Source organism: Nerophis lumbriciformis, linkage group LG29 (assembly GCF_033978685.3).
Source record: "Nerophis lumbriciformis linkage group LG29, RoL_Nlum_v2.1, whole genome shotgun sequence".
NCBI classification, from domain to species: Eukaryota; Metazoa; Chordata; class Actinopteri; order Syngnathiformes; family Syngnathidae; genus Nerophis; species Nerophis lumbriciformis.
The window spans coordinates 30112185-30132779 of record NC_084576.2 but is presented as its reverse complement, the minus strand read 5'-3'; the positions used below and the strand labels follow the sequence as shown (position 1 = coordinate 30132779).

General features: G+C 37.8%; 1 protein-coding gene across 3 annotated transcripts in view; it reads right to left on the bottom strand.

The window, feature by feature from the left end:
• Positions 1 to 20595, bottom strand: part of asxl2 (ASXL transcriptional regulator 2) — a 40772-nt gene that overhangs the window by 17039 nt on the left and 3138 nt on the right. The window contains exons 2-7 of one of the 3 annotated variants that reach the window (XM_061924531.1): positions 18842 to 18924; positions 13392 to 13500; positions 13190 to 13331; positions 11185 to 11306; positions 3366 to 3486; positions 28 to 87 (exon numbers count right to left, since the gene is read on the bottom strand). In XM_061924531.1, coding sequence (XP_061780515.1) covers positions 28 to 87; positions 3366 to 3486; positions 11185 to 11306; positions 13190 to 13331; positions 13392 to 13500; positions 18842 to 18924 — 637 coding nt within the window. The remainder of the gene's footprint in view (positions 1 to 27; positions 88 to 3365; positions 3487 to 11184; positions 11307 to 13189; positions 13332 to 13391; positions 13501 to 18841; positions 18925 to 20595) is intronic. The other 2 variants (XM_061924532.1, XM_061924533.1) reach the window with 2 other exon arrangements.

Genomic DNA, 20595 nt, shown 5'->3' with positions numbered 1-20595 from the left:
CAATAAAAACAGGTTCTTCAGATTTACCTGCACTCAGACGACTCGACCTTGGAGAAACTTTCCTCGGTACGACGGGGAGGTAAAGATCTTTGAAGAGGAAAAAAGGAGACTCTTAAAGGGGAATTGCGCTTTTTATTTTTTATTAAACAATAGTCAACATTCAAAAAAAAAAAAAAAGCAGATCTGCACTTTATTAGTACCGGTGTATCGAACAACCCTAGTTTATAGTAGTACTATTGTGTATAATAATATGATATAATATATATAATAATATAAACTCACTACACCGGTATGTTTTAGTGCTTTCATGGTGAGTTTACTGACGGATATAAGTAAGAACTTTACACTACCATACCTGCCAACTTTTGAAATCAGAAAAACCTAGTAGCCAGGGTCCAGGGGCCGCAGGCCCTGGTAGGTCCAGGACAAAGTCCTGGTGGGGGGTTCAGGCCGACGCAAAATGATTATTAGCATTCAGACAGGTTAAAATGTTGCTAAAACCATCACTTTTCTATCAGTCACAGTGACTTTTCAAAACAAAAATATTACAGCAAAAATCATATGGGTTGATTGACATGTTTATTCTGTAAGCTAACTTCAATAGTTTGAAATTATGTTGACAGTTAATGCCAGTTATCCTGTCAACCTTTCACAAGACTTCAATTTGTTAATTGAAAGTATAAACAGTATAAACACTTTTTACAGTAAACAAATGGTAAAACAGTACTAAACAATTCCATAAAAAAAAAAATTGGTGTCATTATTAACTTTCTGTCCAAGCTTGTATAATCTACTGCCTTGTTCAATTGTAAAAAATATTCTGTGCCTAAAATTCACATTTCTATCACAATTATCATACTGTAAACATGGTAAGCTAACTTCATTAAAATTAATAGTCCTGTCAATAGCATGGAATTACAATTCAAATGTAGTTTTTTTGTAAGCCTTTCAAAAGAATTCAAAATATGAAAAATTCATGAAAATTAATTTAAGCCATCAGACACTTGAAAAGTGGCACATCACATCTCTAATGTAATCATTTGAACTTTTCAACAGAAATAGCACTGCAAAAATATTAAGGACATACTTCTGTATTTTGGTAGTTATGCTGTCAACATTTAACAAGATTTCTTCAACTTGGACTTGAAAGCATAAATAGTACAAACACTTTTAACAGTATAACAGTACTAAACAATTCCAATAGATAACATTGGTGTCATTACCTTTTTGTGGCTAAAATCCGAAATACGTTGAAAGTTTTCCACTTGTATCGCTAGCAACGGCATTAGACTTGTGTTCTTTTGTCCCAACGTGGTCTTTTACATCGCTAATTCCTCCGTGTCCGATCGAAAAATCTTGTCTGCACAAGGTGCAATTCGCGTAGTTTTCACCCTTTTTGGAACGGATAATTATTCTCGGATAGGCTTTTGAATATTCTTCACGGAATGACTGCAGTTTTCTTTTCGGTTTAAGACTCGTTTGCGATTTTTCTCCGGCTGATTCCATGATCGTTCGCTCGTTTGGAAACAATGGCAACTGGTGCCTCGTGCTTGGCAGCGGTGCTATAAATAGCCTCGCGCATTTTTAAAAAATATATTTTTTTAATTAATGAAAAACCGTATTTTTTATCACCGTAACCCGGAATAGGTTGATGAAAACCGTACTAATTACGGGAAAACCGGAATAGTTGGCAGGTATGCACTACTTTATATTAAAAATGGCAACAGCGGAGGATGAATGTCCCATAACAAGAAGAAGTTTATCGACTACGGTGTCAGCACGGACTACAAAGGCGCAATTTTTCAGGACTTATGCAGATCCCAAATACACATGAGCGGGAACCAGAAGGTAAGAAAAGTTGCTTTTGCATAATATTGTGAAACAAAACGCCAGATAATATGTCTTACCTTATACACACACCATAATGATACTCCTATGTTGAAGCACAGTACAATCCATCAAGCGGTGTGGCTTCATAGCTTACCAAAGTCATACTGAAATATTTTCATAGATTTTTGAGCGCCGTGTGTAATGTTCTATATTTTCAATGGAAGATTTTGGTGTTGTTTACGTGAGTCATATTGCAATCTACCGTATTTTCCGCACTATTAGCCGCACCTAAAAACCACAAATTTACTCAAAAGCTGACAGTGCGGCTTATAACCCGGTGCGCTTTATATATGGATTAATATTAAGATTCATTTTCATAAAGTTTCGGTCTCGCAACTACGGTAAACAGCCGCCATCTTTTTTCCCCGTAGAAGAGGAAGTGCTTCTTCTTCTACGCAAGCAACCGCCAAGGTAAGCACCCGCCCCCATAGAACAGGAAGCGCTTCTTCTTCTACTGTAAGCAACCACCCGCCCGCGAAAGAGAAGAAGAGGCGCGCGGATATTACGTTTCATTTCCTTTGTGTGTTTACATCTGTAAAGACCACAAAATGGCTCCTACTAGCGACAGGTTTCCGGTTCATGAAAAGACGCAATCTCTCCATCCGCACACGGACTACTATTTCACAGCAACTGCCTAAAGACTTTCAAGAAAAGCTGGCTACTTTCCGTGCATATTGTAAAAACAAGATAGCTGAAAAAAAGATCCGGCCAGAGAACATTATCAACATGGACGAGGTTCCACTGACTTTTGATATTCCTGTGAACCGCACTGTGGATACAACGGGAGCACGTACGGTGAATATTCGCACCACAGGGAATGAGAAGTCATCCTTCACTGTGGTTCTAGCTTGCCATGCTAATGGCCAGAAACTTCCACCCATGATGATATTCAAAAGGAAGACCTTGCCAAAAGAGACCTTTCCAGCCGGCGTCATCATAAAAGCTAACTCGAAGGGATGGATGGATGAAGAAAAGATGAGCGAGTGGTTAAGGTAAGTTTACGCGAAGAGGCCGGGTGGCTTTTTTCACGCAGCTCCGTCCATGTTGATATACGACTCCATGCGCGCCCACATCACGCTGGTTTTTAATATATTATTAAAGTTTGACTGACCTATCTGACTGTTTTTTTGACATTCCGTTAGCGCAGTTAGATGCGGCTTATAACACGGGGCGGCTTATAGGTGGACAAAGTTTTGAAATATGCCGTTCATTGAAGGCGCGGCTTATAACCCAGGGCGCCTTATGGTGCGGAAAATACGGTACACATATCTCTTATGTTTGACTGCCATCTACTGGTCACGCTTATCCTTTCACCATGTACCAAATAAAATAGCTTCGAGGTCGGTAAGCAAAACCAGAATTATACCGTACATTAGGCGCACGGGCTTATAGTCCGGAAAATACGGTGAATTAGACACTGACATAATTACGTGAACCCCTGTTAAATGTGTAATATGTGCATCGATGCTACTCACCGGTCTTCGCAGTGATATTATCGGCCATATCTTTGATGGTCTTTAGAAGCAGCCTGGAGCTGGAGGTGGTTGGCATGGCACCCTGTCGGCGCTGGTTCCTCTGTTGCTGTTGCTTCAAGGCCTACGGGAAAAAGCAGCGTAAGAAAAGTCAAACGTGTCAAAAAGAAAGTGTGTATGTTCTCAGACATCGGCGCACTCCCTTCAACCACTTTGCCTGCTTAGCTGCCAGCTAAATGACAAAGGCTTGTGTAAGACAAATACACAAGTCGGAGGCTGAACGCTCCTCAGCGGCACAGATGGAGTGAATTACGATCTGAAACCTCATCATGAAACACACACACAGCAGAGAGAAAATGCTGATCAGGTGGATTACGAGGACATGGACGCTGGAAAACTCAGCTTCGGGCATTGTTTTGCCTCCCCCTCCAGAAGACAAATTGTATGTGCCTCACAATGAGGACAGGTGTCCATGCAGGTCAACTACACATGTCCTTAAGCAAGCAATCCTCTAAATCATGATTGAATATTATATATATATGTATATATATACATATACATACATACATACATACATACATACTATGGACTGGACTCTCACTATTATGTTAGATCCACTATGGACTGGACTCTCACACTATTATGTTAGATCCACTATGGACTGGACTCTCACACTATTATGTTAGATCCACTATGGACTGGACTCTCACACTATTATGTTAGATCCACTATGGACTGGACTCTCACACTATTATGTTAGATCCACTATGGACTGGACTCTCACTATTATGTTAGATCCACTATGGACTGGACTCTCACACTATTATGTTAGATCTACTATGGACTGGACTCTCACAATATTATGTTAGATCCACTATGGACTGGACTCTCACACTATTATGTTAGATCCACTATGGACTGGACTCTCACACTATTATGTTAGATCCACTATGGACTGGACTCTCACACTATTATGTTAGATCCACTATGGACTGGACTCTCACTATTATGTTAGATCCACTATGGACTGGACTCTCATTATTATGTTGGATCCACTATGGACTGGACTCTCACAGTATTATGTTAGATCCACTATGGACTGGACTCTCACACTATTATGTTAGATCCACTATGGACTGGACTCTCACACTATTATGTTAGATCCACTATGGACTGGACTCTGACAATATTATGTTAGATCCGCTATGGACTGGACTCTCACACTATTATGTTAGATCCACTATGGACTGGACTCTTACACTATTATGTTAGATCCACTATGGACTGGACTCTCACAATATTATGTTAGATCCACTATGGACTGGACTCTCCCACCATTATGTTAGATCCACTATGGACTGGACTCTCACACTATTATGTTAGATCCACTATAGACTGGACTCTCACAGTATTATGTTAGATCCACTATGGACTGGACTCTCACACTATTATGCTAGACCCACTATGGACTGGACTCTCACACTATTATGTTAGATCTACTATGGACTGGACTCTCACTACTATGTTATACCCACTATGGACTGGACTCTCACTATTATGTTAGATCCACTATGGACTGGACTCTCACACTATTATGTTAGATCCACTATGGACTGGACTCTCACTATTATGTTAGATCCACTATGGACTGGACTCTCGTTATTATGTTAGATCCACTATGGACTGGACTCTCTCACTATTATGTTAGATCCACTATGGACTGGACTCTCACTCTATTATGTTAGATCCACTATGGACTGGACTCTCACACAATTATGTTAGATCCACTATGGACTGGACTCTCACAATATTATGTTAGATCCACTATGGACTGGACTCTCACTCCATTATGTTAGATCCACTATGGACTGGACTCTCACAATATTATGTTAGATCCACTATGGACTGGACTCTCACTCTATTATGTTAGATCCACTATGGACTGGACTCTCACACTATTATGTTAGATATACTATGGACTGGACTCTCACAATATTATGTTAGATCCACTATGGACTGGACTCTCACAGTATTATGTTAGATCCACTATGGACTGGACTCTCACACTATTATGTTAGATCCACTATGGACTGGACTCTCACACTATTATGTTAGATCCACTATGGACTGGACTCTGACAATATTATGTTAGATCCGCTATGGACTGGACTCTCACACTATTATGTTAGATCCACTATGGACTGGACTCTTACACTATTATGTTAGATCCACTATGGACTGGACTCTCACAATATTATGTTAGATCCACTATGGACTGGACTCTCCCACCATTATGTTAGATCCACTATGGACTGGACTCTCACACTATTATGTTAGATCCACTATGGACTGGACTCTTACACTATTATGTTAGATCCACTATGGACTGGACTCTCACAATATTATGTTAGATCCACTATGGACTGGACTCTCCCACCATTATGTTAGATCCACTATGGACTGGACTCTCACACTATTATGTTAGATCCACTATAGACTGGACTCTCACAGTATTATGTTAGATCCACTATGGACTGGACTCTCACACTATTATGCTAGACCCACTATGGACTGGACTCTCACACTATTATGTTAGATCTACTATGGACTGGACTCTCACTACTATGTTATACCCACTATGGACTGGACTCTCACTATTATGTTAGATCCACTATGGACTGGACTCTCACACTATTATGTTAGATCCACTATGGACTGGACTCTCACTATTATGTTAGATCCACTATGGACTGGACTCTCGTTATTATGTTAGATCCACTATGGACTGGACTCTCTCACTATTATGTTAGATCCACTATGGACTGGACTCTCACTATTATGTTAGATTCACTATGGACTGGACTCTCACTATTATGTTAGATCCACTATGGACTGGACTCTCACACTATTATGTTAGATCCACTATGGACTGGACTCTCACAATATTATGTTAGATCCACTATGGACTGGACTCTCACTCTATTATGTTAGATCCACTATGGACTGGACTCTCACTATTATGTTAGATCCACTATGGACTGGACTCTCACTATTATGTTAGATCCACTATGGACTGGACTCTCACTATTATGGTAGATCCACTATGGACTGGACTCTCACACTATTATGTTAGATCCACTATGGACTAGACTCACACACTATTATGTTAGATCCACTATGGACTGGACTCTAGAGCCACTATGGACTGGACTCACACACTATTATGTTAGATCCACTATGGACTGGACTCTCACTATTATGTTAGATCCACTATGGACTGGACTCTCACAATATTATGTTAGATCCACTATAGACTGGACTCTCACTATAATGTTAGATCCACTATGGACTGAACTCTCACTATTATGTTAGATCCACTATGGACTGGACTCTCACACTATTATGTTAGATCCACTATGGACTGGACTCTCACACTATTATGTTAGATCCACTATGGACTGGACTCTCACACTATTATGTTAGATCCACTATGGACTGGACTCTCACACTATTATGTTAGATCCACTATGGACTGGACTCTCACACTATTATGTTAGATCCACTATGGACTGAACTCTCACTATTATGTTAGATCCACTATGGACTGGACTCTCACACTATTATGTTAGATCCACTATGGACTGGACTCTCACAATATTATGTTAGATGCACTCGACGTCCATTGCACCGGTCGCCCAGTGGGGGGGTTCCCCACATCTGCAGTCCTCTCCAAGGTTTCTCATTGTCCCATTGGGTTGAGTTTTTCCTTGACCTGATGTGGGATCTGAGCCGAGGATGTCGTTGTGGCTTGTGCAGCCCTTTGAGACACTCGTGATTTAGGGCTATATAAGTAAACATTGATTGATTGATTGATTGAATATTTTCATTTTAATATATTAAGGGCTGCAACAATTCATCGATTACAATTGATTAAATTGAATAATTTGAAAAGAAAAAATATATCATTTAAATTATGTTGTTTTTATCAATTGTTTGAATAATAAAAATTCATAAAATTTGGACTGCATAAAACAGGGGTCGGTAACTTGTAACTTTTTAGCGCCGCCCTAGGGGATCCTTGGAGCTTTTTCAAAAATGTATGAAAATTGAAAAAAATAACAATAAATTGTTTTAATATGTTTTCTGTTGTTTTAATACGGTTTCCGACCGGTAGGAGGCCACGGGGAAGACTCAGGACACGTTGGGTAGCCTAAGTCTCCCGGCTGGCCTGGGAACGCCTCGGGATCCCCCGGGAGGAGCTGGACGAAGTGGCTGGGGAGAGGGAAGTCTGGGCTTCCCTGCTTAGGCTGCTGCCCCCGCGACCCGACCTCGGATAAGCGGAAGAAGATGGATGGATGGATGGATGGATGGTTTCTGTCGACCAGGGATGTCAAAGTGGTTTTAATTTAGGGGGCCACATGGCAGTTATGGCTGCATCAGAGAGCCGCTTGTAACAGTGAATAATGTATGAATTTTTGCCACTGGATTTCATTATTAATTATATAAATTGTTTTAAGTAGACTGTCAATTTTACAGTAAAAACTTTACATTTACAAAATGTTACTGTAAAATAGTGGGTTTGTTATTTTTTGTTTTACATTTTTTACATTACATTTTTTTAACATTTTACGGTAAATGGAAAAACACTACCACTGTTTTTTTGGGGGGGGTTTTACGAAAAAAGCTGGCAGCTTAGTTGCCAGAATTTTTGTGTTAAATTGACATTGGTTTTTACAACATTATATTGGTAATGGAAAAACAGCACAAGTTCTTTTTTTTATTCTGGCAATTTTTCTACCGTAAAAACAAATGTACCGTCTTTCCATTTAGTAATACACCGCCAAAAACAACAACTGTAGATTTTACAGTAAAAAATATGGCAGCTCAGTCAACAGAATTTTAACGCAAAAAAACAGTAGTTTTTTTCAATTTACAGTAAGATGCGGTAAAGAACAACGTCAAATTTGTTGTCATTTTTATTCATTTGATGGGTAGTTTGCTATAAAGTTAAGCATTTTTATTTAGACAAAAACATGTTTGGAAAGTATGATAATATACTGTAATATTTGTTGCAATATTGGATACTATTAAAGTTTAAAAGGCATGCAATTTCAAACAAATTCCATTACATTTAGTGAGAAAATATTAAATATTTTACACTCTTACTAATAATGCGCCACACTGTGAACCCACACCAAAACAAGAATGACAAACACATTTCGGGAGAATATCTGCACAGTAACACAACATAAACACAACAGGACAAATACCCAGAATCCCATGCAGCCCTAACTCTTCCGGGATACATTATACACCCCCGCTACCAAACCCCGCCCACCTCAACCGACGCACAGAAAGAGGGGGGGGGTTGATGTGTGAGGGAGCAGGGTTGGGGTGGGGGCGGGGTTTGGTGGTAGCAGGGGTGTATAATGTAGCCCGGAAGAGTCAGGGCTGCATGGGATTCTGGGTGTTTGTTCTGTTGTGTTAAGGTGCAGATGTTCTCCCGAAATGTGTTTGTCATTCTTGTTTGGTTTTGGTTCAAAGTGTGGCGCATTATTAGGCATGCAATTTCAAACAAATTCCATTACATTTAGTGAGAAAATATTAAATATTTTATTGACACATAATTTCCAGGTGTTTGCGAGCCAGATAAAATGATGTCGCGGGCCTTGAGTTTGACACATGTGCTGTAGGAGGACAAACATGACACAAACCTTCCTGATTGTTAGAAATCCCCCTGTTGATATGAAACATACTTCAATGATGAGAGTATTTGGCGAGCGCCGTTTTGTCCTACTAATTTCGGCGGTCCTTGAACTCACCATAGTTTGTTTACAGTCTCCGATGCTGCCACAGAAAGACGTGTTTTATGCCACTCCTTCTTTGCCTCATTTTGTCCACCAAACGTGTTATGCTGTGCGTGAAAGCACAAAGGTGAGTTTTGTTGACGTTATTGACTGGTGTGGACTGCTAATCAGGCATATTTGGTCACTGCATGACTGCGAGCTAATCAATGCCAACATGCTGCTTAGGCTAGCTGTATGTACATATTGCATCATTACGCCTCATTGTTGGTATATTTGAGCTCATTTAATTTCCTTCACTTATGTCCTATGTGTATTTAATTTATATTTGCATGTCTCATGACGTATTATCTGTATGTGGTATTGGCTGCATTTCTAATAGTTGTTTGTGTAAAATATGTCAAAGAAGGTACATCGGAAGGTAAAATAAGGTAAGTAAAAGGTCAAATGAGTTAAATAGAAGGTAAAAGAAGGTAAGTAGAAGGCAAAAGAAGGTAAATAAAAGGTAAAAGATGGATTATAGAAGTTAAAATGAAATTAAACACGTTCAAATATGTCAAATAAGGTAAATATAAGGTAAATAAAAGGTCGAATGAGTTAAATATAAGTTAAAAGAAGGTAAATAAAAGATACAAGGTAAAAAAATATATACAAAAGAAGGTAAAAATAAGATAAAAGCAGGTAAATATAAGGTAAACAGGGTAAAATAAGTCAAATATAGAAGGAAAAGAAGGCATATAGAAGGTAAAACAGGGTAAATATTAGGTAAACAGAGTAAAATAAGTCAAATATAGAAGGAAAAGAAGGCATATAGAAGGTAAAACGGTGTAAATTTAAGGTAAACATGGTAAAATAAGTCAAATAGAGAAGGAAAAGAAGGCATATAGAAGGTAAAACCGGGTAAATAGAAGGTAAACACGGTAAATAAGTCAAATAAAGAAGGAAAAGAAGGCATATAGAAGGTAAACAGGGTAAAATAAGTCAAATATAGAAGGAAAAGAAGGCATATGGAAGGTAAAACAGGGTCAAAGAAGGTAAATAGAAGGTAAACAGGGTAAAATAAGTCAAATATAGAAAGAAAAAAAGGCATATAGAGGGTAAAAGAAGGTAAAACAGGGTAAAAGAAGGTAAACAGGATAAAATAAGTCAAATATAGAAGGAAAAAAGACATATAGAAGGTAAAACCGGGTAAATAGAAGGTAAACACAGTAAATAAGTCAAATATAGAAGGAAAAGAAGGCATATAGAAGGTAAAACGGTGTAAATTTAAGGTAAACATGGTAAAATAAGTCAAATAGACAAGGAAAAGAAGGCATATAGAAGGTAAAACCGGGTAAATAGAAGGTAAACACGGTAAATAAGTCAAATAAAGAAGGAAAAGAAGGCATATAGAAGGCATATAGAAGGTAAACAGGGTAAAATAAGTCAAATATAGAAGGAAAAGAAGGCATATGGAAGGTAAAACAGGGTCAAAGAAGGTAAATAGAAGGTAAACAAGGTAAAATAAGTCAAATATAGAAGGAAAAAAGGCATATAGAGGGTAAAAGAAGGTAAAACAGGGTAAAAGAAGGTAAAACAGGGTAAAATAAGTCAAATATAGAAGGAAAAAAGGCATATAGAAGGTAAAACCGGGTAAAAGAAGGTAAATAGACAGTAAAGGTTATGGCAAATATCAAATATTTTTGTTTATTTAAACTATTTTCCTTAAAATACACATTGAGGCTCTAAAGTGTTTTTTTCCAATTACTCGATTAATCAAACAAACTCATCAATAGATTACTCGATTACCAAAATAAGCGACAGTTGCAGCTCTAATTTTCATCGTAATTGATGTTAGCACAAAACAAAACGTGTTTCTTCTTAACCAAACAAGCAAAAATAAGAGTGCACTTCTTAAAACGACAGCACGAGTCTGCTTGCCGCACTTTTTCAAATCGAGGTGCCGAACAACGTTTGTGTTGCCATTTTTGAAACTCCAAGGACGCACTTCTCACTTGGAGGCGGGCGGGACCACCTACCTGTTTGAGAGCCTTCTTGCTGTGCTTCTGCGAGGGCGAGATGAGCTTGGCGCCGGACACGGAAGGCGAAGCGCATCGAGGCTGCGGCGGTGAAGACGGCGGCGGCTGCAACTTGGAGGGAACTGTGAGGACACACAAAAGACAGATGTTACAAAAGACACTTCCTGAGGGTGGTGCGGCGACTGTAACCCTTCGTTGTGGCAATGAAACTCAAACTGCTGGATAGCACAATGGCGGCAGATGGGATTACTTTGCAACAATAGAACAAAAATGATGCGGTCAGTGGCACCATTGTTACGAACAATCTCTGCAGACATTTTAAAGTCCATAATAGACTACCAATGAGGTGTCAAAGTGGTTTTCACTGAGGGCCACATCGCAGTTGTGTTTGGCCCCAGAGGGCCGCTTCTAACAGTGAATACTATTATTACACCATTTTTTTATGTATTTTATTACTTCTTTTTTTTTTAACTAAAATGTAAAAAAATATATGGTAAATTGCTATAATTTCACCTCAAAATGTAGTGTATATTACTGTAAATGGAAAGACTGTACTGCTGTTTTTATGGTTTAAAAAAAGGCAGCTGACTTGCCAGAATTTTACTGTAAAATTGACTTTTATTTTTTATTTTTTACTGTAAATAAAAAAACCTGCAATTTTACAGTAACATTTTGGCACCTGAGCTGGCAGTTGTTGTTTTTTTTACCACAAATCAGCAACTATAGATTTTTTTGGTGTATTACTGGAAATGTCAAAACAGCACCACAGTTTAATACAGTAAAAAGAGTACTGGACAAAGCTACGAACAATGGGAGACCGGGCTTTCTGCTCCGCCGCTCCCAGTCTGTGGAATGCTCTCCTTGACCACCTGAGGGAACCACAGACTGTGGATGCTTTTAAAAAAGGCTTAAAATCCCCCTTTTTTTTTTTTTTTAAAAGCCCTTTTTTTTTTTTAAAGATATATGCATACTAGTTCTAGCTATTTGGCTGTTCTAGTTTTTATTTGTATTTATTTTTTATTATATTTTCTTTTTTTTAATACACTGTAGCACTTTGAGGTTGTTTACTCAATGTAAAGTGCTTTTTACAAATAAAATCTATTATTATTACTGGGTTTTTTTCATTTAGAGAAAAATGCTGTAAAAACCACAGTAAAGTTCAGAATTTTACCATGAAATCTATTGCTATTTTTTCATTGCACAATTTGATGGATAACTTGCTTGGAAATCATTATTATTAGTATTTATTTCTATTAAAAAAATGGTTTGAATGTTTGATAATATATTTTTGCATAATTAGACAGTATTTAAGTGAACATAATTTGCGATTAAATGGAGTACATATATTTTTTTTCTCCCAAAATAGAAAGAAAGAATACATTTACCGTATTTTTCGGACTATAAGTCGCAGTTTTTTTTCATAGTTTGGCCTTAAAATATCGCAATATTAAAAAAAGGCCATATCGCCCAGCCCTAGTTCAATGATGCCATTTCTGTTTGTCATGTATAATTTTGTCTATTTTGTGTTTACCCTTGAATAAACAGGTCAGTTTCTTGTTACCAACCATTGTGTATTATTCAAACTCCCCTAATTCAGCTGGCTAGTTGTTATCAAGAGTACTAAAACCCTTTTCAACATGATTCTGACAACTAAGTAGGCTAAATAACTTTAAACTTTATGCTCGGATAGGCCAGTATCGGTATCGGTCAGTATCGGTATCGGATCGGAAATGCAAAAAACAATATCGGTATCGGATCGGAAGTGCAAAAACCTGGATCGGGACATCCCTAGTGAGAATATACTTATTTTAAGGTATTTTTGGGTTCATTGAAGTTAGCTAATTTTACTTGTTTTGGAAAGTCTTGACAAGCCACATTTTCTTGTTCTATTGGCAGATCATTTTGCTTAGTTCAAGTAAAATACCCCTCATTTTTGTATTTTTTTTCTTGTTTTTGAACACTGACTTTTTGCAGTGTAAAAGATGTAGTAATACTGCGTACATACCTCCCCTCATCCACTTTCTTCTGCGGCCTTCCCGATGACTGCTGTTGTGGCGGTTCTCCGTGCTGCGGGAGTCGGAGAGGTTGTCGCTGCTGTCCTCGGACGCCTCTCCCGACAGCTCCTTTGCCGCCTCGGAGATGTCCTTCTAGGGTACACAAAGCAGGTCGCAGTTTGCCCACCTCGCGCTGGGTGTCGCCCGACTGACCTTCAGCGTGTACACTCCCATCCTGCCTGGGACCTTGTAGAACATCCCCTCCTCGCCGCGGGAATTTGTGTGCAACATGGCGTTCAGGCATGCCAGCGGCGACGTTCCGCTGCGTTGGCAGAGCATGTGTGTTAGTTACATTGTCAAAGGCTGCTTTTAGGCATGGAGAGAAAACACGGGTTTCATTTTGTAGAACAAGAACTCTCCTGCGTGAAATGAACGGATCGAATTTTCCTCAAACTAATCATTTGTGCTATTTTTGTGCTGCAGACATTTTTGTTTGTGCCGTTACTAGGGATGATGTTTGATAAGAAATTATCGAGTTCGAGCCCATTATCGAATCCTCTTATCGAACCGATTCCTTATCGATTCTCTTATCGAATCCAGATAGGTTGATGTATATGGAAAAAAACACAATATTTGGTTCAACAAAAGCTCACTTTTATTTTATGAGAAAAAATAAAATAAAATAAATAAATAATTGACTGTTACCCCCCTAAAAAAAAAAAAAAAAAAAAAATATTGACTGTTGTTACCCAAAGTATATTAAGTGGGATTTTTCAGAAAAACAAATATATACAGTAGGGATGTCCCGATCCAGGTTTTTGCACTTCCGATCCGATACCGATATTGTTTTTGCACTTCCGATCCGATACCGACCGATACCGATACTGACCTATACTGGCCTATCCGAGCATGTATTAAAGTTGAAAGTTATTTAGCCTACCGTATTTTCCGCACTATAAGCCGCGCCTAAAAACCACAAATTTTCTCAAAAGCTGACAGTGCGGCTTATAACCCGGTGCGCCTTATATATGGATTAATATTAATATTCATTTTCATAAAGTTTAGGTCTCGCAACTACGGTAAACAGCCGCCATCTTTTTTCCCCGTAGAAGAGGAAGCGCTTCTTCTTCTATGGTAAGCAACCGCCAAGGTAAGCACCCGCCCCCATAGAAGAGGAAGCGCTTCTTCTTCTACTGTAAGCAACCACCCGCCCCCGTAGAAGAAGAAGCCCCCGGATATTGCGTTTCATTTCATTTGTGTACATCTGTAAAGACCACAAAATGGCTCCTATTAAGAGACACGCGTACAACGCAGAATTCAAACTCAAGGCAATAAGTCACGCAGTAGAACACGGAAATAGAGCAGCAGCGAGAGAATTGAACATAAATGAATCAATGGTGCGTAGGTAGAGGAAGCAACAAGATGACCTGCGCCACTAAGACAGGGAGACAGCGCCGGACGACATACGCCAACATCTGCCAGTGGATTGTAAATGCCTGGCGGATATATCGGTCTCAACTGTGGTCCGAGCTTTCCGGAAGGCAGGATTCACGGAACTGCTGGACAACAACAGCGACATTGACTCTGATGACTTCGACGAGACGGAGCCGGCCATTTTGGATGCCGTATTCGCCCAACTTTTTAATTCAGACACTGAAGAAGAATTCAAGGGATTTATGGATGAGGAATAATTTCAGAAAGTGAGCTTTAAATCTTTATTTTGTGTGTTGTGTGACATTAACGTTCGAGCAACATTGAGTTATTGATGTTACTATTGCTCTGCACTAATTTGAGTGTTACTATTTTTGTGATTGCACATTTGCACATTACATTTTGGGGGTGAACAGAGTTGTTAGAACGCTGGTTTGTAATATATTATTAAAGTTTGACTGACCTATCTGACTGTTTTTTTGACATTCCCTTTAGCGCAGCGTAGGCGCGGCTTATAACCCGGGGCGGCTTATAGGTGGACAAAGTTTTGAAATATGCCATTCATTGAAGGTGCGGCTAATAACCCGGGGCGGCTTATAGTGCGGAAAATACTTAGTTGTCAGAATCATGTTGAAAAGGGTTTTAGTACTCTTGATAACAACTAGCCAGCTGATATAGGGGAGTTTGAATAATACACAATGGTTGGTAACAAGAAACTGACCTGTTTGTTCAAGGATAAACACAAAATAGACAAAATTATACATGACAAACAGAAATGGCATCATTGAAACTAGGGCTGGGCGATATGGCCTTTTTTAAATATTGCGATATTTTAAGGCCATATTGCGATACACGATATATATCTCGATATTTTGCCTTAGCCTTGAATGAACACTTGATGCATATAATCACAGCAGTATGATGATTCTATGTGTTTTGATTGATTGATTTGAGACTTTTATTAGTAGGTTGCACAGTGAAGTACATATTCCGTACAATTGACCACTAAATGGTAACACCCCAATACGTTTTTCAACTTGTTTAAGTCGGGGTCCACTTAAATTGATTCATGATACAGATATATACTATCAGATATATACTATCATCATAATACAGTCATCACACAAGATAATCACATTGAATTATTTATAATCCGGGGTGTGGATGGGGGCGCCGGATGTAAGTGTCAAAAAGACAACTAAAAGAGTTTGATATGAGAATAAATCTAAAGTTAAAATATAGGGTAGAAATGCACACATTTGCAGGAAATGTAGTCTTGATTTTCAAAATTTTCTTTCAAGGCTTGCATGTCTACATTAAAACATTCTTCTTCATACTGCATTAATATATGCTACTTTTAAACTTTCATGCAGAGAGGGAAATCACAACTAAAAAAAAATCACTATTTTTTTCATACGGTGCTGATGTGGAAATGTTTGCCTCAGCATTTTGATGGTGTGGACGTGTGGCACCGAATGGAGATAAGCGTCTCGACAGACCTTACAATATTTGAACAATGATGACGAAAACTGTTTTCTCTGTCGTGTCCGTGTGTCGAAAATTGTTATGCGCTTATTTTTTTATTTGATTTTGTGCGTGGCATAGATTTGCCGTGCGCAGAGGACGCTTGAGTAAGCGCGCACCTTAGCGGCTGCGCTAGCATCACAGCTAACGTTAGCCATGCTGCTACTTCTCTGCTCGGGGAGGGCGTATACGTATGTGACGTATGACGTGACAGTATGTGACATATGACGTGACAGTATGTGACATATGACGTGACAGTATGTGACGTGTGTAAGAAGGTGCGCTTGCTGTCTGTGAGAGGGAGACACAGGAAAGAGTGAGAAGAGCCTGTAGTGTAATGCCAGCAGCTAAAAGCAACTGCGTGAGAATCCACAGACCTGTGGATGTGTTGAAGGTGTGCTGGAAAATGCGGAACGGAAATTAGGGAGCAGCAGAAAAGTGGAATGTATTATTTAAATCAGTGCGTTGGAAAACACGGACCGGAGTTTTTTTTTTAAACTGGATCTGGATCGGCATTTTCCCATGCCTTGCCGATACGCATTTTTTGGCAAATATCGGCGGCCGATCCGATCCAAATATCGTATCGGGACATCCCTAATATACAGTAACACAAAAACAACCTGTCTCTGTGATCACTATAGGTGTATAAATAATAATATAGTGTTAAATAAAATCAGTCCCTTGGGCACAAAACTGAAAATAATACAGCTCTCCAAAAAGTGCACTTCCGCTGCTATTGGAACATACTAACTACACACACTATGACACTAAGAACACCACAGTCATCAATCAACAATTCTTCCCCCCTTACATGAGAGCGAAGCCTGGCAATAATTGCATATTGCCTGTTCTGCCCTCACTATACGTGTTGAGGTTATACATCTTGGCAGACAGCTAACAAACAATCCAAAGCAGATTAATCCATTTAGGCTCTTTATTGTTGTTGATCTTGCTTTGTCTTTTCCTATCTTTACTTTTGTCTTGCACTGGACTGTTTTTTTTAAAAAACTGAAATACACACAATGACAAATGTATAAGCTATGTGATTCAATTTATTTTAATTTATTAGATTCACACAAATATACAGTACTATCATCAAACAAATACTTCTGAGTGTTGAAACTATTTCGATGGTGGAAATACACGACTGGCAGCCATTTTAAGTCCTCAAAACATCGATTGAAACAGTGCACAAAAATCGTTTTTCAATAAACATGTTAGTATCAAACTTAAACACTTTCCACCTTAATATTGAGTTATATAAACAAGTTAAACAGTTTACTTACAGACTTATCTTTTCCAAGGCTTGTAAGAGCTAACACAACTTGTCTACTTCTCAATTGTCTCAACCCGGAAGTGCCCAAACTAATGACGCGTAGTATTTTCATATTGCCACAAGGTGTCAGTAAGAGTCTAAAATCAAATGGGCATAACATTGCAGGTCCCACAGGGCATTTCCTGTACTGGGAAAGGATTCGTTCCCAGGGATTCGAATAAAGAACCAACTCTTTTTCTTTACTATAGTGGCCTCGATAACGGGAACCGGTTCTCAAAAGGGGATTCGAGTCCATGGAATCGGTTCTTTTCTTATCGAACAACCGGGAGAACCGATTTCGAACATCATCCCTAGCCGTTACGCTTTTTAAGTTATTCTAAAATACATGTTCTGACTAGTAAATGGTAAATGGGTTATACTTGTATAGCGCTTTTCTACCTTCAAGGTACTCAAAGCGCTTTGACACTATTTCCACATTCACCCATTCACACACACATTCACACACTGATGGCGGGAGCTGCCATGCAAGGCGCTAACCAGCAGCCATCAGGAGCAAGGGGTGAAGTGTCTTGCCCAAGGACACAACGGACGTGACTAGGATGGTAGAAGGTGGGGATTGAACCCCAGTAACCAGCAACCCTCCGATTGCTGGCACGGCCACTCTACCAACTTCGCCACGCTGTCCCCTGATGTCATCCAGGCCCTATTATTTATCTTTGTTTACCTTTTATTTATCTTTTTATTACCTTTTATTTACTTATTTTAATTGCTATAGTCCTTTGTTAACCTTCGATTGGGCTGTAGTTCATACACGAATTTACCACTAAACTGGAACTAAAAACGGTCTTAGAGTAGGGCTTAATTCCTGAAGCAAGAGAAGCCGCTGCCTCACTGTGCACCGCCATGGTAAATTAGTCTACTACTTTTACCTTCTATTTACCTTCTTTTAATCTTATTTGACCTTTTATTTACTTTTTTTTTTTTACCTTGTTTCACCCTCTCTTACTTTTAATTCCTGTTTTCTACCTTCTATTTACCATCTTTTACCTTCTATTTAACTTGTTTTACCTTCTCTTACGTGGTACGGACTTTATCCTTTTTTACGAGCCACACTTAGACGATTAATTAAAGCAACAGAATATAAATCAAATCGTTGCAGCCCCCAGTATAGAATATAAGACACTTGAGCGTCAGTAACGTGCAGAAAGTCACAACAAATAGTGAGTTTGTTACGCATGGAATGTGTAGGAAGAAAGGGGCGGGGCACTAACATGTTCTTACCTTCTGGATGAAAACAGTGAGGATAAAACGAAAAAAGAAAAACATGAAACTATTAGAGAAATGTTCAAGGATGAGAAAGTTTAAGGAGAAAGCTGCAGTGACAACAACACAAGTTGGTGTGCGCACGGCAAACACGTTTTTTTCTGCTGACCTTATTTCTTTAAGTCGTTCTCTTTGGATCACCTGGAGGATTTCCTTGTGGCTCATGGGCGTGTTGGGGTATTTCTCCAGCACCTGCCACCAAAAGACGAGTAGAATTATTCACTTTGTTACACAACTTAACGAGAACACGCATCAAAACAACTCAGATTCTACATAAACCACTGATGATGGATGCAAATAAAGGTTTCTCATAATGATGCCATGCAGTTGTGCACCAATTTACAACTACACTACAACCACAGCGATAAACACAATTGTTAAATAAAAGAATACTTTGCAAAAATGTCTACAAAAATAAATAGTATTTGCTGTTAAGACACAACTAATATTTTCTGGTTGGCTTTCATGGTTGCATCATATTAGATATTTATACAACTTAAGGTACTAGTCAGCAAGTTAGTCTCTATGTGCAAAAAACTATATATAATTTAATTGTCAAAAACAAACAGTAAAAGTAGCATGTAAACCTTCTGTTAAAATGTTGGTTACTGTACGTTCATTGAAAATGTCTTGAATGTTGAAAGTGTGAGCAGAAAGTGTTTCTTCTTGTTAATTTAACCTAAAGTGTTGGTTACACTTTATGCAAATAAGATGTGAATGCATTGGACCATTAATTGTTGTTTACATCCATAATTCATTTATAATGTGGGCTTTGTACTGAGGATGTTGTTGTGGCTTGTGCAGCCCTTTGAGACATTTGTGATTTAGGGCTATATAAATAAACATTGATTGATTGATTTATACATAATTCCCTTACAAGAAATAACAAGAATATAAGACACTTCACCTCATGTCCGGTATTTATTTCACAATTACACTGCTTGATGTTTTATGCTAAAAAGTTACTTTCAACTCACTGAATCGTTTTGGATGGTATTGTTCTAATAAAATTATTATATATATATATATATATATATATATATATATATATATATAGATATATATATATCTTTATAAAAAAATATGACATGTTCCAGGTAATATTTGGCTTTTCCCTATAGTCATTTAACTTAATCTTATAAAGTTTAAAAATAAAATAAAATCTTCTAATATTACTTTCTTTAAACCACTTTTTTTTCTTGTGAGTTTCTATTTACGGTATTCCCATAAAATATACATATATATTTTTGTTTTTACAAAAAATAAGTTTTCCTTCAAACACTGTTACTGTGAAATATTATAATTCAATTATGATTTTTTTCTTGCAAAATTAGGTTTTTCCTTAAAAATAATTTGACTTTATCGCAAAAAAAAATGTATATTTAAAAAAAAACAAAAAAACATTGAGCTGACTTTATTCTCATAAAATAACATGTATTTTTTGGAATATTAAATTATTTTTTTTTTTACTATCTTCTTATGAAATAATGATTGTATTCTACTGAAATTCCCGCCACATTTTCTAAATATTACTTGTTTTTTCTGGAAAAAAACACTTTTTTGAGATTTTCTATTTAATCTCACAAAACACCCGATACACATCATTTTTTTGTATTATTCTCTTAAAATGTATATTTAAGTTTGTACAACATTGCGACTTAAGTGCATAATTTTTTTTTAACTTGAATTCTGTAAAAGTCCAATTAATTGTAATAGTAAAAAATAAGTTTTCCTTGAAACATTGTTAGTGTGATATATTCTAATTAAATTATGATTTTTTTCTTGCAAAATTAGTTTTGACTTAAAAATTATTTGACTTTAATCGCAAAAAAAAAAAAAATTATCTTCAGAAAAAAAATAACA